This window comes from Pristiophorus japonicus, chromosome 2, assembly GCF_044704955.1.
Source record: "Pristiophorus japonicus isolate sPriJap1 chromosome 2, sPriJap1.hap1, whole genome shotgun sequence".
Lineage (NCBI taxonomy): Eukaryota > Metazoa > Chordata > Chondrichthyes > Pristiophoridae > Pristiophorus > Pristiophorus japonicus.
In genome coordinates, this window is record NC_091978.1 from 365,577,122 (window position 1) to 365,603,316 (window position 26,195).

At 48.4% G+C, this 26,195-nt stretch overlaps 1 protein-coding gene across 12 annotated transcripts in view; it reads left to right on the forward strand.

Moving 5' to 3' along the window:
* The window catches only part of LOC139250361 (PDZ and LIM domain protein 5-like), a 301,980-nt gene that overhangs the window by 248,905 nt on the left and 26,880 nt on the right, over positions 1 to 26,195 (forward strand). For all 12 annotated transcript variants that reach the window (XM_070872813.1, XM_070872816.1, XM_070872817.1 and 9 more), the window contains 3 exons: positions 420 to 557; positions 10,740 to 10,826; positions 15,529 to 15,713. In XM_070872813.1, coding sequence (XP_070728914.1) covers positions 420 to 557; positions 10,740 to 10,826; positions 15,529 to 15,713 — 410 coding nt within the window. The remainder of the gene's footprint in view (positions 1 to 419; positions 558 to 10,739; positions 10,827 to 15,528; positions 15,714 to 26,195) is intronic.

The following is a 26,195-nucleotide window of genomic DNA, read 5'->3' on the forward strand; positions in this document are numbered from 1 at the left end:
TACACTGGTAAAAGCGGGCCTTGCGTCTGCTTGTGATGCTTGCTTTCACCGGGCGTGAGGATTTGAAGGACGTTCGCTGGGCAGGAGTTGGGGCAAATAGACCAAATCTCTGCCCGCGAAGGCCCTTCTCCCGAGGATGCGTTGGAACTGTCTAAAGAAATTTTGACAGATTGCGAGTGCCGGATTTCGATGCATGCACATCGCGGGCCGAGAACTGGCAAGTGCGGGGTCTCTACGGGTGGGTACACGCCTGTAGAGGCCACAGTTTTTGGCCCAATGTTCTAGCACTTTCTTTTATTTAAAAAAAAATGCTTCTTGCCATTTTTTGTTCCATCTAGCTTGGTAATATTTTCTGCTCTGATTCTCTTCCTTTTATATTCTTTTACTTTTGCGTTTTAAAAAAAACAAATGTCCTCTAGACTGTCTGATCCTGTTGTATCTCGGGCTCTTCTGGATGCTCTGCTCATCGCTCCAGTTGCAAGGCCTCTGGCTGACCAACACTGTAAGCTGCCCAAACGTGTGTCCATGGGCTCTCTGTACACGCCGAAGAACAAGAGGTAAGGGGAGAGGACCAGCATGCTGTGTGTGTGCCCCTTCCCTCCCGACATTGCGGGAGAGTCGAAGCAGCTGCATGAAGCTTTTATTAATGCCCCGGGTGAAGTTTAACATTTTAAGCTTGGTTTTGCAAGTGCATCTCTTCACTCTAGGAACAGGAGGAGGCCTCGAGCCTGTTCCGCCATTCAGTGAGAGCGTAGCTGAGGGATCTTAAGGGGTTATGTGTAGCGGGCGGGGAAGTGGACCTGAGTCCATGATCGTATTGAATGGCGGAGCAGGCTCGAGGGGCCGTATGGCCTACTCCTGTTCCTATTTCTTCTGTTCTTATCTGCGACCTAACTGTATTTACCCAACTTTGCCTCATATCCCTCAATACCTTTGGTTAACAAAAGTCTCAGATTTAAAATTGACAATTGACCGAGCATCAATCGCCATTTGCGGAAGCCAGTTCCAAATTTCTACCATGCTTTGTGTGTAGAAGCGTTTCCTAGTTTCACTCCTGAAAAGTCTGGCTCTAATTTTTAGCCTATGCCTCCTAGAATTCCCAACCAGTGGAGATAGTTTCTCTATCAGTTCCCCTGAAAATCTCTGAGCCAGATGTTGCCTCCAGTTTAACACCCAAGATACTTTAGTAATAAAAACAGAAAATGCTAAAAAAAAATCTCAGCAGGTCAGGCAGAATCTGTGGCCAGAAACGAGGATGCAGAGTGCAGAGTGGGAGTGGAGCAGAAAATTAAAGCAACAGGAAACCGGAAGCTCGGGGTCACGCTTACGGACTGAACGGAGGTGTTCTGCAAAGCGGTCACCCAATCTGCGTTGGTCTCCCCATTGTAGAGGAGACCGTGGAGAATGCAGTATACAAAATTGAAAGGAGTACCAGTAAATGGCTGTTGCACCCGGAAGGAGTGTTTGGGGCCCTGGACAGTGGGAATGGAGGTGGTAAAAGGGCAGGTGTTGCATCTCCTGCACTTGCACGGGAAGGTGCCGTGGGAAGGGGAGGGGGTGCTGAGGGTGATTGTGGAGTGGACCAGGGTTGTCGCGGAGGGATACTTCCTCCATTCCACCCCCATTTAAGTGAATGGCCTGTGATCCGAACAGAATCGAGACCAGCCTCCAGCAAGTTGGTCCCTGTAAGGGTTTGGTACCATATCAGTCATGTGGTCCCCCTCTGCCTCCACCGTGTCTGTATTTCTAATTCTGGAAGCGCCCTTCAGTCCTTCTTCTATCGATAGCAGTTCACTCCGCCAACCCATCAATTCAAGTGCCTGTTGGCTGTTCGTCAGTCCCTTTGACATTATAGTGGTGCCTTCTTCGATTGTCTACTACACAAGAACGTAGGTGTAAGCCATTCAGCCCCTCGAGCCTGTTCCGCCATTCAATTAGATGTGAGGCTCAACTCCATTGACTTACCTTTGATCCATATCCCTTGATACCCTTACCCAACCATAATCTACCGATCTCACTCCTGCAAATTTCAATTGATCTAACATTCACAACCTTTGCGGGAGTGGGGTTTGGTGTAGAGGCAGAGTTACTTAGAATTACATCGGATATACGGCACAGAAACAGGCCATTCAGCCGAACCAGTCCATGCCAGCGTTTATGCTCCACTCGAGCTTCCTCCCGTCTTTCCTCATCTAACTCTATCAGCATAACCCTCTATTCCCTTCTCCCTCATACTTGTCCAGCCTCCCCTTAAATGCATCGATACTATTCGCCTCAACCACTCCCTGTGGTAGTGAGTTCCACATTCTCACCACTCTCTGGATAAAGAAGTTTCTTCTGAATTCCCTATTGGATTTCTGGGTGACTATCTTATATTGATGGCCTCAAGTTATACTCTTCCCCACAAGTGGAAACATTCTCTCTGTATCCACTCTATCAAAACCTTTCATCATTTTAAAGACCTCTATTAGGTCACCCCTCAGCCGCCTTCTTTCAAGAGAAAAGAAACCCAGCCTGTTTGTCCTTTCCTGATATGTATACCCTCACATTTCTGGTATCATCCTTGTAAATCTTCTCTGCACCCTCTCCAGTGCCTCGATATCCATTTTATAATATGGCGACCAGAACTGTACGCAGTGCTCCAAGTGTGGTCTAACCAAGGTTCGATACAGCTTTAGCATAACTTCCCTACTTTTCAGTTCCACTATTCCACTGCCTGTTGAGTGGAAAATTTGCTTCCTGATTGCACTCCTGAATGGCCTGGCTCTAATTTTAAGATTGCAACCCCAGTTTTGGGTTTCCACGCCTTTCAGAAAGGACTTGGTTTCAATGGGCCCAATTTTGGCCATGACTTGCATCAATTTTTTTGGAGTAAGTTGTTTTTTCTGGCGTAAGTTTACAAAATGCCATTTCCCCCCCCCCCAAAAAATTTGCTCCAGAATGAGTCAATTAGGTACGATTTTTTTTTTTGCGTCAGTTTTATTTTCAAAAGGGGGCGTTCCCAGACACTTACGCCAGTTTTGGCCGTTTATACCACTTTGGCCAGCAAAAACTTACTCCAAATCGACTTAGGTCAGCGTATGTGGCCAGCTCTGAAAAACCCTGCGGGCAGTGAAGAAAAAGAGGCGCACATTCAGCAGACATTGGGGCAGGGATAGGGGAGGGAAGGGAACTGGAGAGGACCTCAACAACCAAGCACTAAACATTGCAAGGAAAAGCTCAAACAATTAAAATACTAATAAAAATGAAGTAAATCCTACCGGAGAAATGCGAGCTGCTGGCCACGATGTCACGGTGTGGGGGGTTGGTGGAGTAGCCAGAGAGAGAGAGATGCTGGTATACAAAAAACTCTTTCTTTCCCCCCCCCCCCCACCCAACACTCTCTCTCTCCATCCCCCTGCTCCAAAAACTCTCCTCCTCCCCACCCCCCCATACACTTTCTCTTCTCCACCCCCCCCACCCCCACACCCAAACTCTCCTCCTCCCCATCTCCCCCCCCCCCCCCCCTCCCAGTCAATAAGATCACCTCATATTCTTCTGAACTCCAATGAGTAGAGGCCCAACCTACTCAACCTATCTTCATAAGTCAACCCCCTCATCTCCGAGGAATCAACCGGGTGAACCTTCTCTAAACAGCCTCCAATGCAAGTATATCCTTCCTTAAATACAGAGACCAAAACTGTACGCATTACTCCAAGTGTGGTGTCACCAATACCCTTTACAGTTGTAGCAAGACTTCTCTGCTTTTATACTCTATCCCCCTTGCAATAAAAGCCAACATTCCATTTGCCTTCCTGATTACTTGCTGTATTTGCAAACTAACGTTTTGTGTTTCACAACACCTATACTCTGTACAATTGGATCTTTGTGCTGGAATGAAGTTTGGCAGAAGCTGAGATAATGTCCTGAAGTTGGTGGAGCTTCTTAATTCACCTAATTTTCCAGGTTTTTCTCTCCCAAGACCTATATGAATAACCACGAGGAATATACTGGGAGGGGGCGATGGTGGGGCGGGGGAGATAACGTCAACTGACTCTGTTCCCACAAGTTCCAGCGAGAGATGCGGAGGCCCCAGAGCGCAGAGCACTGAACAGTGTTGATGTCTTCATTCCAAAGAGTAATTGGACAGCTGAGGGCGGTGTGTGTGGCACATTGCAAATGTGTACTGCGCCCTGTTGGGTATATTGGATTGTGTTTGTGTAAGCAGGTAGCACGGGCAAGTGTCATCATCATCATAGGCCTTCCCTCGAATCGAGGATGACTTGCTTCCATGCCAAAAAGGGATGAGTTCACAGTTAGGTCCTTCATTGAAACAATATTCCAGGTCCCGAACTGCATGTTGAAGGGTGGAAGATGCCTGTGCGTGGATTTTTTTAACGTGGGGTGGCCGTTGCACACCAGCCACCACACGGGCTTGACAGAGCTAGGTCTTGGTCCAGTGGCAAGGGGTAACCAGGACGACTGGAGACCTGCTCTGCTGCATGGACCTAGTGCGCGCACATATCGCAGTGTGGGCTGGCCCGTGCTGCCCCTGGGCCCTCGCCTCTTCTGGGCCCCAAACTCACGCCTCTCCTGGGGCCCGATCACATCCCTCTACGGACTCTTGCCGCTCCTCCGTCCCTGCTCCTGACACACATGGCTGTGGTGAAACTGCAAGAGGACAAGTGTATCAGCTGTTTCACTCTCTGACTCCATCAGGTTCACTGCTCTGTGCCCCATGGGGTTAAGGCAAATGCTAAATTGCACTTGGAACAGGCGTGTGCCGATCACAGCGCCAGGAATCGAGCTTTGCACACCCCTGCCTGACTGAGAATTTCAGGTTATCTGTCGGAACGCACTGGTGCAATTATTAAGAGATTGCCATTCGAATGAGAAGTGTTTTCAATGAACGGGTGGAAGCTTTGCTGAGATGCAAAGCTTAAAGGCAATGACTGGCAGGCAGAGTGCCTTTCAAAGTCGGGGGGGTGGGGTGGGGGCGCGGAACATGGGAGGAAGGGAAGGAGGAAAGTGCATATACTTCCTTACAATTGATTTTCATAAATTTCAGCTCATCCAAAACTCTGCTTCCTGTGTCCTAACTCGCCAAAAAGTCCCGCTCACCCATCACCCCTGTGCTCGCTGACCTTCATCAGCCTTCCGGCAACGCCTCAGTTTTAACATTCTTATCCTTGTTTTCAAATCCCTTCATGGCCTCGCCCCTCCCTATCGCTGTAATCTTCAGCCCCACAACCACCCGAGATGTCTGCGTTCCTCCAATTCTGGCCTCTTGAGCATCCCTGATTTTAAGCACTCCACCATTGGTGGCCGTGCCTTCAGCCACCTGGGCCCCAAACTCTGGAACTCCCTCTCTACCTCTCTCTCCTCCTTTAAGACGCTGCTTAAAACCTACCTCCTTGGCCAAACTTTTAGTCTCCTATCCTACTGTCTCCTTATGTGGCTCGGTGGCAGATTTTGTTTGATTACATTCCTGTGAAAAAGGTCAGACTTGCATTTATATAGCACCTTTCACGACCATTGGATGCCCCAAAGCACTTTACAGCCAATGAAGTACTTTTGGAGCGTAGTCACTGTTGTAATGTGGGAAACGTGGCAGCCAATTTGCGTACAGCAAGCTCCAACAAACAGCAATGTGATAATGACCAGATAATCTGTTTTAGTGCTGTTGATTGAGAGATAAATATTGGCCCAGGGCTCTGGGGAGAACTCACCCTGATCATCTTCGAAATCTTTTACGTCCACCTGAGAAGGCAGACGGGGCCTCGGTTTAACCTGAAAGAAGGCACCTCCGACAGTGCAGCACTCTCTCAGCACTGCACTGAGAGCCTGTATCTCTCTCCACAGATGATGCCTGACCAGCATTTTCTGTTTTTATTTTAGGTATACAAGTCGTTACTACTTACCAAAGAATTCCTTGTGTTTTTATAAGTAGCTAAAATGCTGTAAAACTACTAATCATATTACCTTGAAGGAAAAAGTGACTCTTTGTGAGTGTGTGCAAGCAGACTAATTCCCTTCACACATCCAGCTCCATTTGATTTTATGGCCAAGTGTTGCCTTACAAAAACCAAATCCCTGTTTGGCATTACTCACAACTGTGGCATATACTTCGAGCAGCTGGGCCGTGCCATGTTACCGCATGAAATGGCCGTGTTATGGAGCATGCATTCTTGGTTTATTGAGCAGTCAGCAGGTGCAATAAACAGAGCTCAGCCCTTCTCGTACCACGTGAAATGCTGCAGCCAAGGACAGGATATTCTGTCGGCGAACGTTCGATATTCTACCCCCCCGCACTCCCCTCCGCTCCCGTTACAAACCCTCCCTCCCCCCCCCCCCACCCCCCCAGCCCATCCCCCACAAGATTGCCTCACGATTACTTAGCAAAATCGAGTACAGGCACAATGTCTCCAATCCGGCAACTTCAGGACCGAGACCGTGCCGATTTTTGGATTTTTCCGGATTTCGGACAAGGAAATCAAGAGCGCGCATGCGCTGCCGAGACAGACAGAGTACCAATGGTGGCGTGGGTCAGGCCAGGTCAAAGGTCATTCGGCAAGGTTCAGACCGATCGCACGCCATTTAGAACACAGCGGCGAAGCCGATAGCTAGTCCGGCCCACCGGTTCTTGGAAAATAATTCGGGATTTTATTTTACTGAGTATCAAATGGGATCTTCTCCAAAATGTCCGGATTTTGGACAGTTCCGATTTACGGACAGTCGTATTTGAGACGCTGTACCTGTAATTGTAAAATTTGGGCAGAAGGAAATGGCGTCTCCATTTTTAAAATTTGCTGTTCTCAGCACGTGTGGAATACGCTCGGACTGTTGAGTGGGGGTATATGGTGATTTTACCATCTATCTCTTAGATCACACGAGAAATAGGAGCGAGCCTTCTCCGGCATTCAATAAAGATTACGGCTGATCTTCGACCTCAATCCCACTTTCCTGCCCAATCCCCACATCGCTTGACTCCCTCAGTGCCCCCTAAGAATTGTGCAGTCGCACTGTTGCTGGTGTGCTGGTAACGTTACCCGGCATCTTCCCACGGACCTCCGCACCATGTCGTCATCATCATCATAGGCAGTCCCTCGGAATCGAGGAAGACTTGCTTCCATTCTAAAAATGAGTCCTTAGGTGGCTGAACAGTCCAATACGAGAACCACAAACTCTGTCACAGGTGGGACACACAGTTGTTGAGGGAAAGGGAGGGTGGGACAGGTTTGCCACACGCTTTTTCCGCTGCCTGCGCTTGTTTTCTGCATGCTCTCGGCGATGAGACTCGAGGTGCTCAGCGCCCTCCCGGATGCACTTCCTCCACTTAGGGTGGGCTTTGGCCAGGGATTCCCAGGTGTCAGTGGGGATGTTGCACTTTATCAGGGAGGCTTTGAGGGTGTCCTTGAAATGTTTCCTCTGCCCACCTTTGGCTCGTTTGCCGTGAAGGAGTTCCGAGTAGAACGCTTGCTTTGGGAATCTCGTGTCTGGCATGTGAACAATGTGGCCTGCCCAGCGGAGCTGATCGAGTGTGGTCAGTGCTTTAATGCTGGGGATGTTGGCCTGGTCAAGGACACTAACGTTGGTGCGTCTGTCCTCCCAGGGGATTTGTAGGATCTTGCGGAGACATCGTCGGTGGTATTTCTCCAGCGACTTGAGGTGTCTACTGTACATGGTCCATGTCTCTCAGCCATACAGGAGGGCAGGTATTACCTGCAGACCATGAGTTTGGTGGTGCAGGCTGTATCTCGCGCTCGTTCCAACTTGCGTAATAACGGCGGATGTCGAAATCTGTCAACGTTTGGTGACTGTGTGAAAACTATTACAATAATCTTGGATATGCTGTGCAAACTTTAAATGCCATTCCAGTGACGGTGAACAGTGGTAGCGGGTGTATGCCGATGATTCATCACACAAAGACTGAAGAGACTTTTAAAGCACTGCATCGGTACATTCCCACGGCAGTGCAAAGTTGGAGGTGTCCCCTGATGGCAGTACTCTGCTGGAGGGATTTACTGTCCTCATCTGTGACTGACTTTTTTTCTTGAAGCTAAACTTTGTGAGCACTTGCAAATCTGTTTCCTGCCTTTTATAGGGAACGGGATGAAATTTCCGAATCTGTCAGCGATGTATTGAATTTATGCCGAGAATACAGAATGTGTATTGGCGGGCCACTCGACGCTCCAGTCACAAAGTCGGAATGGGACATATTTTAAATGCTGGTACTAAGGCGATTGCTTGTACAATCTCCTCGGCCAGTCTCTGGATCATGTAACGTGCTCGGCTTCAGACCGTGTAGAATCAAAGAAATTTACAGCACGGGAGGAGGCCCTTCGGCCCATCGTGTCCACGCCGGCCGACAAAGAGCTATCCAGCCTAATCCCACTTTCCAGCTCTCGGTCCGTAGCCCTGCAGGTTACGGCACTTCAAGCGCACATCCAAGTACTTTTTAAATGTGGTGAGGGTTTCTGCCTCTACCACCCTTTCAGGCAGTGAGTTCCAGACCCCCACCACCCTCTGGGTGAAAAGATTTCCCCTCAAATCCCCTTTAAATCTATGCCCCCTGGTTATTGACCCCTCTATTAAGGGAAATAAGGTCCTCCTTATCCACTCTATCCAGGCCCCTCATAATTTTATGCACCTCAATAAGGTCTCCCCTCAGCCGCATCTGCTCCAAAGAAAACAACCCCAGCCTATCCAATCTTTCCTCATAGCTAAAATTCTCCAGTCCAGACAACAGCCTCATAAATCTCCTCTGTACCCTCTCCAGTGCAATCGCATCCTTCCTGTAATGGGGTGACCAGAATTGCATGCAGTACTCCAGCTTTTAACCAATAAGGGAATTAAGGGTTACGGGGAGCGGGCGGGTAAGTGCAGCTGAGTCCACGGCCAGATCAGCCATGATCTTGTTGAATGGCGGAGCAGGCTCGAGGGGCTAGATGGGCCTACTCCTGTTCCTAATTCTTATGTTCTTATGTTGTGGCCTAACTAGAGTTTTATACAGTTCAAGCACAACCTCCCTGCTCTTCTATTCAACGCCTCTGACAATAAAGGCAGTATGTCTACATGCATGCCTTAAGTATGCAGTACAGTGCGAGACTAGCAAATTATGAGGATGAATCTTGAAACCGGGTAACGCAGAGCAGCACCATGTTCTGGCGACGGTCCCGGCCCCATGGATCTCCGCCGTGCGAGTCCCTGGACTTTGCCTCCTCGCACTGAGCAGCGGCTAAATACTTTCCCCAACAGGAGGGACAGGAAATCTTGGGAGAGTCGACCTGTATCGTTTTTGGACGTCTTGCGGCCCAGGAATGGGTTAATTAACACATCTAATCAGCCAAGGTGTCGGGTGAATGTAAGGACATAAGAAATAGGAGCAGGAGTCGGCCATTTGGCCCCTCGAGCCTGCTCCGCCATTCAATAAGATCATAGCTCATGTGATCTTGGGCTCAGCTCCACTTCCCTGCCCGTTCCCAATAACCCTTTACTCACTTATTACTCAAAAATCTGTCTATCTCCACCGTAAAGATATTCAATGACATTTTGTATGTTTCACAGTAGTTGGGGGAGTAGTTGAGTCGAATAGCAGAGATGCATTTAAGGGGAAGCTCGATGGGCACATGAAGGAGAAAGGAATAAAGGATTATGCTGATAGAGATAGATGGGGAAGGATGGCAGGAGGCTTAAGTGGAGCATAAAATCAGCTGGCCTGTTTCATTCTTGTATATTCCATGTAAAACCTAGCATCAGTTCTGAAGTGATGACCTATTGTTTATCAAAGATGGGAGCGAGATCCTATGGAGGCACAACATAATTCTAGTAGCTATAAATAATTAACAATAGGTCGATCTGTTATTCTGAAACTATGCCTCCTCATGCTCGATTCCCCCATGAGTGGCAACATCCTCTCTGCATCTATCTTGTCGAGCCCACTCATTATCTTCAATAAGATCACCTCTCATTCTTTTAAACTCCAATGAGTACAAGCCCAACCTGCTCAACCTTTCTTCATAAGACAACCCCTTCATCTCAGGAATCAATCTTGTGAACCTGGTGTGGTCCCACCAATACCCTGTACAGTTGTAGCCTGAATGAGGACGCTGATGTTGGTGCGCTCTCATTCAGGCTAACATCCCCAGCATTGAAGCACTGACCACACTCGATCAGCTCCGCTGGGCAGGCCACATAGTCTGTGTGCCAGACACGAGACTCCCAAAGCAAGTGCTCTACTCGGAGCTCCCTCACGGCAAACGAACCGACGGTAGGCAGTGGAATCGCTGCAAGAACACCCTCAAAGCCTCCCTGATAAAGTGCGACATCCCCACTGACGCCTGGGAGTCCCTGGCCCAAGACTGCCCTAAGTGGAGGAAGTGCATCCGGGAGGGCGCTGAGCACCTCGAGTCTCATCGCCGAGAGCATGCAGAAAACAAGCGCAGGCAGCGGAAGGAGCGTGCGGCAAACCAGACTCCCCACCCACCCCTTCCCTCAACCATTGTCTGTCCCACGTGTGACAGAGTCTGTGGCTCTCGTATTGGACTGTTCAACCACCAAAGAACTCACTTCACGAGTGGAAGCAAGTCTTCCTTGATCAGAGGGGCTGCCTATGATGATGTACAGTTGTCGCAGGACAGGGAGGGAGGGGGGCAGAAACGATAGAAAATAAAATTCTGATCTCACTTTTTTCTTCTTTCTACAGTACCTATAATTGTGCCCTTTCTGTTTCCCTCTCCTTGATCGTTCTCTCTTCACAGTGTTACGTGGCATGAATCCGTTACCTCTTCAGAAAAGGCCTCTCTCATTCACTTTTCAATCTCGCCAATTAAGTCTGCAAACTCTAGGTAATATTTCTCAGTCTTTTGGTGCACTAGCCACGTATAGAAGGGTAATATTGGACTGGTTGGGAGATCTGGATTCAGTGAACCTAACACACTGCTAAATTGGACTGGTTTCAAAATTCTCAATCCTTGTTTTCAAATAAAACAAAATTGGTTTGTTGAATAGATATCTCCCTTCCCGGTCCGGCAACACCTCGATCTTAAAATTCTCATCCTTGTTTTCAAATCGCTCCATGGCCCTCGCACCCCCCCCCCCTTCCCTATCTCTGTAATCTCCGGCCCCACAACCCCCCCCTGAAATGTCTGCGCTCCTCTAACTCTGCCCTCTTGAGCATCCCTGATTATAATCGCTTCACCATTAGTGGCCGTGCCTTCTGTTGCTTCGGCCCTAAGCTTTGAAATTCCTTCTCTAAACCTCTCCGCCTCTCTACCTCTCTTTTAAGACGCTCCTTAAAATCTATCTCTTTGACCAAGCTTTTGGTCATCTGCTGTGATATCTCTCCATAGATGCTGCATGACCTGCAGAGAACTTTTATCATTTTTTGTTTCTATTTCTAATATTTTTTATGTGACTGTGTCAAATTTTGTTTGATAACTTTCCTGTGAAGCGCCTTGGGGCATTTTGCTACATTAAAGCCGCTATATAGATACAAGTGGTTGTGTGTGTGGCCGTCCACGTGAGCATTCATGCACCAGATTCGTGCATTGTAAAAGTTTATTGTTAAGTAGTGGGGTGTGCTGGTAGAAAGCGATTAAGACATGGATGCACAATACAATTAAGCAGCAACTGTAACATCTCCGTAGTTTAGTGGCTAAGATCATAATGTACGCTCACGGGTTTGCAGAGCTGTTGCATTGTGAGTGGCTTAGCCAGTCACGTGATGTTCACAAGACTCAATAAAACCCCAGCCAGTTGGGTCTAGGTCATCCACGATGAGGTATACAGTTGTGAGCCTCGTGGATAAACTGGTAATGTGCAGTGTGATTGTTAAACCTTTGTTCTTAACAGCAATGTGTCGCTATGAATTCTTAAGCAAAGAACCTATGAAGCAAATACATTGCAATGATCATAAGGTCTGTGTGCGTGTTACTTCTAAATATTGTCAACATAGTGATTGTTTTCTGCTGCAAGTGGTTGTCAGAATAAACTATCGCTGGGATCGTAACAATAGTAAGTTTCACAGATCTTTGAAGGTGGCAGGGCAACTGAACAGGCCGGGGCTCTTGGCTCTAGAAAAGCAAAGGCTGAGGGACCTGATGGAGATCTTTAAGATTATGGAAGGGTTTGATAGGGTCGACCTAGAGAACATGTTTCCACTTATGGGGGGAGGCCAGAATTAGGGGGCCATCAATATAAGATAGTCACTAATAGAACTTAAATAGAAGATAGGTTGAGCAGGTTGGGCCTACACACATTGGAGTTCAAAAGAATGAGAGGTGATCTTATTGAAACTTGTAAGATGACGAGGGGGCTCGACAAGGTGGATGCAGAGAAGATATTTCCATTCATAGGGGAAACTAAAACTAGGGGACATAGTCTTAGAATAAGGGGCCGCCCAGTTAAAACTGTGATGAGGAGGAATTTCTTCGGGTTGTAAATCTGTGGAATTCTCTGCCCCTGAGAGCTGTAGAGGCTGGGTCATTGAATATATTTAAGGTGGAGATAGACAGATTTTTGAGCGATAAGGGAGTGAAGGGTTATGGGGAGCGGGCAGGGAAGTGGAGCTGAGTCCATGATCAGATCAGCCATGATCTTATTGAATGGCGGAACAGGCTCGAGGGGCCAAATGGCCTACTTCTGCTCCTATTTCTTATGGAATTCAGCAGAAACTCCTTTACCCAGAGAGTGGTGAGAATGTGGAACTCGCTACCACAGTGAGTAGTTGAGGCGAATAGATGCATTTAAGGGAAAGCTAGATACACGCATGAGGGAGAAAAGAATAGAAGGATACGGGGCGCAGGGATGATGAAGAGGGGGAGGGGGAGATGAAGGGGTTGGGGGGGGTGGAGAAAGTGTGTGGAGCATAAACACCGATATAGACCCATTGGGCCGAATGGCCTGTTTCTGTGCTGTAAATACTTTATAATACTATGTAAAAACAGAGAACCCTGGAAACAGCCAGCAGGTCAGATAGCATCTGTGGAGAGAGAAACCGACCAGCTAATGTTTTGTGTGTGACCCCCCCCAATTTAGCAAAGAGAGGTTCCACACTCGAGACGTTAATCGATCTGTTCTCGCCGCAGGTGCTGACTGGCCTGCTCAGTGTTTCGATGGTTTTCAGTTTCTGTCTACAAGCTAAAAAGTTCCTGTCTCGGTGTTTAGTTTTATGGCGTCCCCAATTTCCGTAGGTAGCACAAAATGCGTGGCATAATCACACGTGTTTTTTTTTTTTTAAAACCTAGTCGAGGCGAATAGCATAGATCCTTTAAGGGGAAGCTGGATAAATACATAAGTGAGAAAGGAATAGAAGGATATGGTGATGGGGTGCGATGAAGAGGGGTGGGAGGGGGCTGGTGTGGAGCATAAACACCGGCACGGAGCGGTTGGGCTGAATGGCCGGTTTCTGGGCTGTACATTCGATGTAATATGTAATAAATTGATGAGGTGGTTAAGAAAAAGTGTATGGGATACTTGGCTTTGTAAACAGAAGCATTGAATACAAAAACGAGGAAGTCATGCTAAACCTTTACAATTGACTGGTTCGGCCTCAACTGGAGTATTGTCCAATTCTGGGCACCCCACTTTAGGAAGGATGTCAAGGCCTTGGAGAGGGTGCAGAGATTTACCAGGATAATACCGGGGATGAGAAGCTTCAGCTAGGAGGCAAGATTGGAGAAGCTGGGATTGTTCTCCTTAGAGCAGGGACGGTAAAGGTAAGACCTAATTGAGGCGTTCAAAATTTTGAGGGTGGTTTTGATAGAAGAAGCATGGAGGAACTGTTTCTTCTACCAAGTGGGTCAATATCCAGAGGTCATAGAGTGAGAATAATTGGCAAATTATTGTGAAATTATTTCACACACACAGGGTTGTTGTGATCTGGAATGTGCTACCTGATAGGGTGGTGGAATCACATTGCACAGGAACTTTCAAAAGGCAATGGGGGGAGAAATTCGGTTGGTTAGCGCCCCAGAGAGGCGGTAACGTGGCGCTAAGCACCTCCCGCCCGAGCACCGCGCTGTCGACGCCTGCCGTGAACTTCAGTGACGGTTTAGCGACTGCGCTGACGGTTTGCGCTGAGCTCGCTAGCCCCGCCCCCTGGGTGATGTCACCGAGTGCTCAACGCCCCCAATAGTCCCGCGTTTGCTAAATTCTGTCTTTCGCCTGCGGTAGCGCTTGGCGCTGAGACCGGCCGGGGAAAAGCAGTCGGTCCAGCGACGACGATCCCGAGGCGATATCGTCCGGAGAGTGAGGTCAGGGCTGAAATTTCAGTGTTTCAACTTCTAGGCAATAGTTGCAGCCGTGGGGGAAGTGTGGGTGAAGAAGATTGAATTTTTCTGCTGGATTTTTTTTTTTCCACCTTCGGGCGCTAGGATGCCGGCAACCTGGCAGCAACAAATTGAGTGGGCCTCCTGCGCTATCGCTCCTTTAGCGCTCTAAGAGGAGTGCGGAATGCTTCCCTTCGCGCTCCGCTCTCCCCTTGGGGGCGATACAACCGAATATCCCACTTTGAGGCGGTAGACATCGCCGGCGCTAAAGGTAGCGCCCCGGGGCCATCACCGTCTCAAAGCGGGCGGCCCCGAATTTCTAGCCGGTGAAGGGGGGGGGGGGGTGGAACTGGGACTATTTGGATCGCTCTTTCAAAGAACTGGCACAGGTAGGGCAGGCTGAATGGTTCCATGAGGAATTTTATTGGATTTAGAGAAAGGAGTAGTTCCTTCATTTGACACTTCTGGTGCTTCGGACATGATGCAGATAATTTGGGCTGGGACTAGTTCCGCTCTGGCGTCGTGCTGAAAGATCAGCAAATGTTAATTTCTGTCACCGATGACGTGGCGTTTCTCTGAGCGCGGAACTAAACCTACGTCCTTTGCTAGCTCTCTGAGCGACTCAATTTAGGCAGGCGAGATCAGGTACTTGCTTTAAAAAAGAAAACACCAATGCGGTTGCTTCTAGTCTAGAACCAACAGTAAAATTTACCTTGGCTTCGTGCATCAATCAACAAAAACATCACTGCTTTATCGCGATTGACCGTGCAAACGTGAATAATTATACAGGTACTACGCCTCAAATCCGGCAGCCTCGGGACCAAGCCCGTGCCGGGTTTTTGGATTTTTTGCGGATTTTGGACAAGAAAATCTACAGGCCGAAAATTCTGGCCTCACCAGGTCTGTACGGAGTGCGCACAGACCCAGCGAGGCCTCGCAAAAGCCGGTTTTCAGGTCGCGATGCGCATGTGTCGAAAACTAGCTTTCCCGATCTATCAAGATTTCTCGGACCCCCCCCCAAGCCGGCAGCTAGTCCGGCCCCCCGGTTTTTGGACAATAATTCCGGATTTTATTTTACTGAATAACAAATGGAATTTTCTCTCAAACGTCCTGGCTTTCGGACGATTCCGATTTGCGGACAGCCGGGTTTAAGACGTCGTTACCTGTTTGCTTTCTAGGACGTGACTATTTATTCCATGACTTTCCTCAACCTGCAAGTATTGTGGAAACTGTTGCTTAAGGAACCGAGGGCCAACATTTCTGTTGCTTTTTTTTACAGTGGCAATAGTGCGGAGGTTTCTCAGCCTATTGGACCAGCAACCGCATCGGTCAAGCCCATGTCCAAGCTCCCCAGCGGAATCTGTCGCACATCACCCGCCGCTGCCAAATCTGGCCTAGCCTTCAAGCCCAGCGGAGTCCCTGGTGCTGTCAAACCCTCAGGTTGGCAACCCGGCAACCCAGCAGGTAAAATGCATTTCAACTTTCTTTTTAAATACGCGTGTCGGTAAAACATTCTGATCAAACCATCGACCCGAGGGTCATCTTTGGGGCAGTTTGTATCGCTACAACTCAATGTTGCGTTCTACTGGGAGTGAAGATGTTGTCTACTTTCTGCCAGTTCAACAGCAACAACTTGTCTTTGTATAGCGCCTTGAACGTACCAAGACGCTTCACAGGAGCATTCTGAAACAAAATTTGACATCGAGCCACATACGGAGAAATTAGGGTGGATGATCAAAGGCTTTGACGAAGTGATATGTTTTTAAGGAGTGTTTTAAAGGAGGGTAGAGAGAGATAGAGAGGTTTAGGCAGGGAGTTCCAGAGTTTAGGGCCGAGGAAACAGAAGGCACGGCCACCAATGGTTGAGCGATTATAATTAGGGATGCTCGAGGCAGAATTAGAGGAGCGCAGATATCTCGGGGCGGGGTGGGGGGAAGGAGGGTTGCGGGTCTGGAGGAGATTACAGAGATAGAGAGGGGGCGAGGCCATGGAGGGATTTGAAAACCAGGATGAGAATTTTAAAATCGAGGCGTTGCTTAACCGGGAGCGGATGTAGGTCAGCGAGCACAGGGGTGACGGCCCAGTAAAATGCTGATGGAATTTAGGTTGCAACAAATTGGACTCCCATCTGGCTATCAGTAAGAAATTTGAGAGTAGTTAACAAATAGAATTTTACAGTGCAGGAACAAGCCATTCGGCCCTTCAGATCTAATCCGATGTTTATCCGCCATGAGGATTATTAAGGAGCATTTGTGCTGGGCCAGAGTGGAGTTCATAGACATTTATCTTTGGACATCTAGTTATCAATATTCATAGCAAGATGAGGAGATGCAGAGCAGTAGCGTGTGACAAAATATGTTCCCGGAAGATATAGTGCATACTCAATATTTCAGGCACAAACTTTGCTGTGGGTATGCAATGTAAACTGTAACCAAATAAATGGCTACAGCCATGATTAAGGTGCACAAGTGTTTGAAAAGTGGTATCAGACTAACCTTTTGCAGGATAAGATTAAGATATGTTTCCATTGCCTGACGCATCAAGTACAAGTCCAAAGATGTCATATTAAAGAAAGGAAGACTTGCATTTATATAGCGCCTTTCACGTCCCAAAGCACTTTACAGCCAATGAAGTACTTTTGGAGTGTGGTCACTGTTATAATGTAGGAAACACAATAGCCAATTTGCACACAGCAAGCTCCCACAAACAGCAATGTGATAATGACCGGATAATCTGTCTTTGTTATGTTGATTGACATATTGTCATGTTGTATAGTGCATGACATCAATGTAGCTCATGTTCTGATCTCATCATCATAGGCAGTTCCTTGAAATCGAGGAAGACTTGCTTCCATTCTAAATATGAGTCCTTAGGTGACTGTACAGTCCAATACAGGAATTACAGTCTCTGTCACAGATGGGACAGACAGTCCCATCTGTGACAGAAAGATTGAAGGAAAGGATGGGTGGGGAGTCTGATTTGCCGCACGCTCCTTCCGCTGCCTGCGATTGTTTTCTGCATGCTCTCGGCGACGAGACTCGAGGTGCTCAGCGCCCTCCCGGATGCTCTTCCTCCACTTAGGGCGGTCTTGGGCCAGGGACTCCCAGGTGTCGGTGGGGATGTTGCATTTTATCAAGGAGGCTTTGAGGGAGTCCTTGACACGTTTCCTCTGCCCACCTGGGGCTCGCTTGCCGTGTAGGAGTTCCGAGCACAGCGCTTGCTTTGGGAGTCTTGTGTCAGGCACCTGATCTAACCCATTGATCACGGAAATTGTTGAGTCTTTTGACTGCACTCCTAAGCTATCTCAGACTGGTGGGGGGGGGGGAGGCGGTGGTTATGGTACTAGGCTAGTAATCTAATGGTTTGGAATAATCCAGAAACAATTAATTCAAATCCCATCATGGCAACTGGGGGAACTTAAATTCAGTTCATTCAATAAATCTGGGGGGAAAAAAACTAGTATGAGTAATGGTGACCATGAAACTACCAGATTATCGTAAAACCCCACCTAGTTCACTAGTTTAGGGAAGGAAATCTGCCATTCTTGCCTGTTCTGCGCTTTGTGATTCCAGATCCACAGCAATCTGGATGACGCTTAACTGCCCTCTGAAATGAGCTAGCAAGCCACTCAGTTGTACCAAACCGCTGCAACAACATCTTGGTTAACCCTTGCCACTGGACCAAGACCTAGCTCTGTCAAGCCCGTGTGGTGGCTGGTGTGCAACAGCCACCACACGTTAAAAAAATCCACACACAGGCATCTTCCACCCTTGGTCTCCTAACCTGAGGAAGGACATTCTTGCTATTGAGGGAGTGCAGCGAAGGTTCACCAGGCAGATTCCTGAGATGGCAGGACTGACATATGAAGAAAGACTGGATCGACTAGGCTTATATTCACTGGAATTTAGAAGAATGAGAGGGGATCTGATAGAACCATATAAAATTCTGACGGGATTGGACAGGTTAGATGCAGGAAGAGTGTTCCTGATGTTGGGGAAGTCCAGAACCAGGGGACACAGTCTTAAGGATAAGGGGTAAGCCATTTAGGACCGAGATGAGGAGAAACTTCTTCACTCAGAGAATTGTGAACCTGTGGAATTCTCGACCACAAAGTTGTTGAGGCCAGTTCGTTAGATATATTCAAAAGGGAGTTAGATGTGGCCCTTACGGCTAAAGGGATCAAGGGGTATGGAGAGAAAGCAGGAATGGGGTACTGAAGTTGCATGATCAGCCATGATCATATTGAATGGTGGTGCAGGCTCGAAGGGCCGAATAGCCTACTCCTGCACCTATTTTCTACGTTTCGATGTTTATGTTTCAGGATGTAGTTCAGGACCTGGAATATCAGGTCCTTCAAAACACCTGTGGACTCGTCTCTTTTTGGTGTGGAAGCAAGTTATCCTCGTTACAACGGACCACCTATAATGCCTGTGGGAGAACCTTCACCACACGGACTGCAGCGGTTCAAGAAGGCGGCTCACCACCACCTTCTCAAGGGGCAATTAGGGATGGGCAATAAATGCCGGCCTTGCCGGCAATGCCCACATCCCATGAATGAATTTTTTTAAAACAATTTTGGGACACTTGTTTCATCTTTCCCAACAATTTCATTCCTTTTGCCAGTAGAGGGCGTGTAACACCAATTTATTCAAACATCCATTCTTCCTTCATACGCCTCACCATAATTTATCTCTCTTGATCTGAATGGAAACTGTTCACCTTCAGTATAGCAAGCTATAATCGTTTGCTGGTGTGGGGCGCTGGAGAAATAGCCGTGTTTGGATACTGTAGCAGCCTTATGTAGTTACATGCAGCAAACGCAATTTACTGCAGATGCTGGAAATCTGAAATAAAAATAGAAATCATATCATCATCATAGGCAGTCCCTCGGAATCGAGGAAGACTTGCTTTCACTCGTAACATGAGTTTTTAGGTGGCTATACAGTCTAATACAAGAACCGCAGTCTCTGTCACAGGTGGGGCAGATAGTCGTTGAGGGAAGGGGTGGGTGGGACTGATTTGCCGCACACTCCTTCCGATGCCTGCGCTTGATTTCAGCATGCTCTCGGCGATGAGACTCGAGGTGCTCAGCGCCCTCCTGGATGTGCTTCCTCCGCTTAGGGCGGTCTTTGGCCAGGGACTCCCAGGTGTCGGTGGAGGGAGGCTTTCAGGGAGGCTTTGAGGGTGTCCTTGTAACGTTTCCACTGCCCACCTTTGGCTCATTTGCCGTGGACGAGTTCCGAGTAGAGCGCTTGCTTTGGGAGTCTCGTGTCTGGCATGCGAACTATGTGGCCTGCCCAGCGGAGCTGATCAAGTGTGGTCAGTGCTTCGATGCTGAAGATGTTGGCCTGTTCGAGGACGCTAATGTTGGTGCGTCTGTCCTCCCAACGAATTTGTAGGATCTTGCCGAGACATCGTTGGCAGTATTTCTCCAGCGACTTGAGGTGTCTACTGTACATGGTCCATGTCTCTGATCCATACAGGAGGGCGTGTGTTACTACAGCCCTGTAGACCATGAGCTTGGTGGCAGTTTTGAGGGCCTGGTTTTCAAACACTCTTTTCCTCAGGCGGCCGAAGGCTGCACTGGCGCACTAGAGGCGGTGTTGGATCTCATCATCGATGCCTGCTCTGGTTGATAGGAGGCTCCTGAGATATGGGAAATGGTCCACGTTGTCCAGGGCCGCGCCGTGGATCTTGGTGACTGGGGGGCAGTGCTGTGCGGTGAGGACAGGCTGGTGGAGAACCTTTGTCTTGCTGATGTTTAGCTTGAGGCCCATGTTTTCGTACACCTCAGTAAATACATCGACTGTGTCCTGGAGTTCAGCCTCCTGCCGGCAGAGTTAACGTTACAGGTCGATGACCTTTTGTCAGTATGGAGTACTATGTGCAGTTTTGGCCACCTTACCTAAGGAAGGATGTACTTGCCTTAGAGGAAGTGCAATGAACGTTCACTAGACTGATTCCTGGAATGAGAGTGTTTTTCTACGAAGAGAGATTGAGTCGATTGGACGCTATACTATGTAGTTTAGAAGAATAAAAGGTGATCTCATTGAAACGTATAACATTCTTAGAAGGCTTGATGCGGAGAGGTTGATTCCCCTTGACTGAAGAGTCCAGAACTAGGGGTCACAGTCTTCCGGATAAGTGGTCGGCCATTTAGGACTGAGATGAGGAGAAATTTCTTCACTCAATATATTCAAGGCTGAGATTGATTGATTTTTGGGTATTAAGGGAATCGAGGGGTATGGGAATTGGGTGGGAAAGTGGAGTTGATGTAGAAGATCAGCCATAATCTCATTGAATTTCGGAGCAGGCTCGAGGGGCCTTAGGGCCTACTCCTGCTCCTATTTCTTATGTTATGTACATTACTGCTGTAACATCCATTTTCAAAAAAGGGGGATAGAACAGGCACTAGCAATTACAGGTCTATTAGTCTCCTCTCCAGCCCATGTCAAAATAATGGAATTGATTATCAGGAGTAAACTTAAGATCTGCATTGTAAACAGTAGCCAACATGGATTCAGACGATGAAGATTATTCTTGGCCAACCTCCTTATAGAATCATACCGCACAGAAGGAGGCCATTCGGCCCATCGTGCCTGTGCCAGCTCTTTGATTTAGATTTAAAGTAATTGGTGGAAGGTTTAGAGGGGATTTGAGGAGAACTCTTCCACCCAGAGGGTGGTGGGGTCTGGAACTCACTGCCTGAAAGGGTGGTAGAGGCAGAAACCCTCACCACATTGAAAAAGTACTTGAAGTGCCATAACCTACAGGGCTACAGACCAAGAGCTGGAAAGTGGGATTAGGCAGGATGGCTTTGTCGGCCGGCGCGGACACGATGGGACGAATGGCCCCCTTCCGTGCTGTAAATTTCTATGATTCTATGTATGAGGAAGAAGCTGATTGACTTCACCTTCTGATACCATGCTCATAGCAACAAACTGCGGTAGATAGGACCTCAAACCAGTCTGGCCCAGGTGGCACCTCTGATCACTCGGTCTAATCCGCATGTCAGAGGTGAGATGAAAATGTTCTTTTTTACACAGAGGGCTGTTAGGATCTGGAACCCGCTGCCCGAAAGGGCGGTGGAAGCAGATTCAATCGTAACTTTCAAAAAGGAATTGGATAAATACTCATGGGGAAAAATTGCAGGGCTATGAGGGGGTGGGACTAGCTGGATAGCTCTTTCAAAGAGCTGGCACAGGCACAATGGGCCAAAGGGCAGCCTCCTGCGCTATATCATTCTATGATTATTATGTAGGGCCTGATGTGGATCTAAGTGTGTCGTGTGTGTGTGTGGAGAAATATCTTTATTAACAAAATCTGCTTGCAAAGCAAGACATCTGTTGGATCTTAACTTCATAAGACACAACTGGAGAATCAATACTTAAACGCAAATTGCTTGAAAGGCACAAAGTGTCTTTTGGCATCCAAGGAGAAAAGACGGGTCTGGAGTTGGATCTTTTGGAATGTGGAAGATGTTTGCCAAATCTGCACATACTTGCACTGGGGGCGGGGGGTGAGGAGGAGAGAGGATGGTGGCCGGGCTGTGCGTGCTTGTAGTAAATGAGCAAAAGCAGGCATGGTGAGCAGAAAGACATTGGCCCTGAAATTGGTGGCCTTTACCGCCCACTGCCGTCGAGTTTTCTCGTCGCTCTCCCCCTCGGCGACAGATCCCTCGTGGTCTGATGCCGGCGGGAGGGACGGGGGGGGAGGGAACCGCCCGCTGACGGCCAAATCGCGTAAGTGACCTCCCGCCCGCCGAGCTGCCATATTGGTGCGGGCAGGAATCGACGGCAGTAGAGGGAAGGATCACTGCGTGGAGGCAGGTCTAACCCCGACGGTAAGTACACAGACCTGCAAAAAAAGGTTAGTGAATATGTTTACATTTTTTTTTCTTTCGGCGTTTTACCTGTACGGGGTCCTCTGTCGGTGTTCCAGTGTGTTTTTTGTGCATATTTTTATTTTTCAGTGTTCCTTCCACCCCCCCCCCCCCCCCCCCGGACCCTGCCCCGGGCCCAGCTCAATCCTCGGCGGCACTTTGGCGAGGATCACATTTGCTGCCGAGATTGCGAGCCGTCGACCAGATTGGAATTCGCTGCCACAGAGAGCTGTGGAAGCTGGGGCGTTGAATAAATTTAAGACAGAGATAGACAGTTTCTTAACCGATAAGGAGTTATGTGGAGCGGGCGGGGAGGTGGAGCTGAGACTGTGATCAGATCAGCCATGATCGTATTAAATGGCGGAGCAGGCTCGAGGGGCCGTATGGCCTACTCCTGCTCCTATTTCTTATGTTCTTATTGACGGCGTAGGCTGTTATTTGGCCGCCAGGTGGTACTGCCACCACTTTTAGTGGAATCTTCCTGGCAAAGTACCGCCCGGTCTCTCGGCGGTCCTTTGGGTGGGCCTTGGCTTTGACCAAGTTCGGGCCCATTGTGTCCCCAGTTTAAACAGTGGAGACAACGATGAGTCGATAAAGAACTTGCGTTACGGATCGCCTTGAGGCCAGTGTCTTCAGATTCCATTTTTACATACTTTGCTGGTATCACTCCTAGTCGCTCTCTTTCCAACAACTTGTATTTATATAGCGCCTTTAACATAGTAAAAGGTACCAAGATACTTCACAGGAGTGTTGTACGACAAAACAGATAAATTTGACACCGAGCCGCGTAAGAAGAAATTACAGCAGAACTTGGTCAAAGAGGTAGATTTTAAGAAGGAAAGAGAGGCGGAGAGATTTAGAGAGGGAATTCCAGAGCTTAGGGCCCAGGCAGATGAAGCAACGGCCACCAATGGTTGAGTGATTATAATCGGATGCTCAACAGGGCAGAATTTGAGGAGTGTAGGCATCTTGGGGTGGTTGTGGGGCTGGAGGAGGTTACAGAGATAGGGAGGGGCGAGGCCATGGAGGGATTTGTAAACAAGGATGAGAATTTTGAAATCGAGGAGTTGCTTAACCGGGAGCCAATGTAGGTCAGCGAGCACAGCGGGTGATGGGTGAGCGGGACTTGGTGCAGGTTAGGACACGGGGGCAGCCGAGTTTTGGATCATCTCTAGTTTACATAGGGTAGACTGTGGGAGGCCAGCCAGGAGTGCGTTGGAATAGTCAAGTGTAACTGTAACAAAGGCATGGATGAGCTGAGGCAGGGGCCGAGGCAGGCGATGTTACGGAGGTGGAAATGGCCGCGGATATGTGGCCGGAAGCTCATTTCAGGGTCAAATCTGATGCCTAGATTGCGAACAGTCTGGTTCAGCCTCTGATAGATGCCAGGGAGAGGGATAGAGTCAGTGCTCGGGAACACAGTTTGTGGCGGGGATCAAAAACGATGACTTCGGTCTTCCCAATATTTAATTCCCAATATTTTCTGCTTATATTAGCATGAGACCAAGTCTACGGATAATGGAAAAGCTACATGTTTTGTTAAAGTAGTTGAGAATGGGGATAATCCTTTTCCCTTCTGTAACGCATCGCACAGTGAAGTTATTTAGCCTTTCAGTCAGAACTCAGCAGTGCTGAAAATGTGCTTGAATACTCGGGGGGGAGGAGTTTGGGGTTAGGGTAGGTATTGAAAGTTTCTGTGGCCTTTTCCTAAATTTAGTTTGACAGCTTTGTGCTGGCGGATCTCCCCGGTGTCCTGGCCACCAGTTATCCCTCCACCAATGCCTAAAAACAGATGATCTAGCCACTTATCGCATTGCTGCTTGTGGGAGCTTGCTGTGCGCAAATTGGCTGCTGCCTTTCCCACATTGCAACAGCGACCACACTTCAAAAAGTGCCTCGTTGGCTGTTGGGCGCTTTGGGACGTCTTGCAAATATCGAAATATCTTCTTGTTGAGCGAAGGCGGCTGATGAATAAGATCTAGTGTTTTTCCACCGTGCAAAAATTTTTTAAAATGCCCCAGAGAATGATTATAAAAAAAAATGTTGGCCAGATATCCAAAAAGAATCGTTGATCTAGTTTATTCCTTCTAACTGCTGCCTGACAACCCAGACACAAAAGAGCACGTCAAGACTGGGGCCATGTGGCACCAGGTGATGTCCTCTTGCAGTGAAAGCTCTCTTTATTTGGCAGGTTAGTTACGTCACACACTAGGTCTCAACTGAACTCTGCTTGCCCATCCCTATCTCTCGCTCCTCCTCCAGGCCGACAGTCTCTGCACTCCTCCCACTCGTGGGCATCCCCGATTTTCATCGCTCCGTCATGGGCAACCGTGCCTTCAGCTGCCTAGGCCTCGAGTTCTGGAATTCCCTCCCTAAACCTCTCTGCCTCTCTCTCCTCCTTCTAAGATGCTCCTAAAAACCTACCTCTTTGACCAAGCTTTCTGTCCTAATATCTCCTTATGTGGCTCGGTGTCAAATTTTGTCTGATAACGCTCCTGGGAAGCGCCTTGAAATGTTTTAGTACGTTAAAGGCGCGATATAAATGCAAGTTGTTCTGAGAAAGAAAGACTTGCATTTATATAGCGCCTTCCATGACCACCGGATGTTTCAAAGTGCTTTACAGCCAATGAAGTACTTTTGGCGTGTAGTCACTGTTGTAATGTGGGAAATGTGGCAGCCAATTTGCACACAGCAAGCTCCCACAAACAGCAATGTGAGAATGACCAGATAAACTGTGTTTGTTATGTTGATTGAGGGATAGATATTGGCCAGAGGGAATGCTGAATGCTACTGCATTGCCCAGGATCAAACCTGGTCCTGTGCTCCAATTTCCATATTGTCTTGTTTTCCCCTCCAATTTTGCCCTGGTGTATGGGGCAGTCGAGGGCTACACAGCAACAAAATGGTTAACATCAATTCCTTCAATCGGGATTGTAACCCCAAATTTGTTACTGAATTTGTATTGGTGCTTAGACACCCAATTAGCGTCAGGGAATTAGTTGCTGGAGAAATACCACCAACGATGTCTCCACAAGATCCTGCAAATTCCCTGGGAGGACAGACGCACCAATATTAGCGTCCCCGACCAGGCCAACATCCCCAGCATTGAAGCACTGACCACAGTCGATCAGCTCTGCTGGGCGGGCCACATAGTTCGCGTGCCTGACACGAGACTCCCAAAGCAATCGCTCTACTCTGAACGCCTTCCAAGGCAAACGAGCTAAAGGTGGGCAGAGGAAACGTTACAGGGACACCCTCAAAGCCTCCCTGATAAAGTGCAACATCCCCCACCGACACCTGGGAGTCTCTGGTCTGAGACCGCCCTAAGTGGAGGAAGTGCATCCGGGAGGGCGCTGAGCACCTCGAGTCTCGTCGCCGAGAGCAAGCAGAAAACAAGCGCAGGCAGTGGAAAGAGCGTGCGGCAAACCAATCCCACCCTCCTTTTCCCTCAACGACCATCTGTCCCACCTGTGACAGAGACTGTGCCTCTCGTATTGGACTGTTCAGCTACCTAAGGCCTCATTCTAAGAGTGGAAGCAAGTCTTCCTCGATCCCAAGGGACTGCCTATGATGATGTATGGCTGGGAGTATTGTCCGCCCTTGTGTCCTTGTTTTGTAGAATGACTGAAGCTGGACAATCCAATAGCACAGAACATTGGCACATGATCAGACCATTGAAGAGATTAGTTGGATTCAGCTTTGCTATTGTGATTTTCCTTCCCAGACGGTTTCAATTTCACCCCTGTTGGTGGAGGCACAGGACAGAGTTGTTTCAAAAAGAAAAAGTGTTATTTATTTATTCATGGGATGTGGGCATTGCTGGCAAGGCCGGCATTTATTGCCCATCCCTAATTGCCCTCGAAGATGGTGGTGAGCCGCCGCCTTGAACAGTCGCAATCCATGTTGTGAAGGTGCTCCCACGGTGCTGTTAGGGAGGGAGTTCCAGGATTTTGACCCAGCGACGATGAAGGAACGGCCAATATATTTCCAAGTCAGGATGGTGTGTGACTCGGAGGGGAACGTGGAGGTGGTGGTGTTCCCACGCGCCTGCTGCCCTTGTCCTT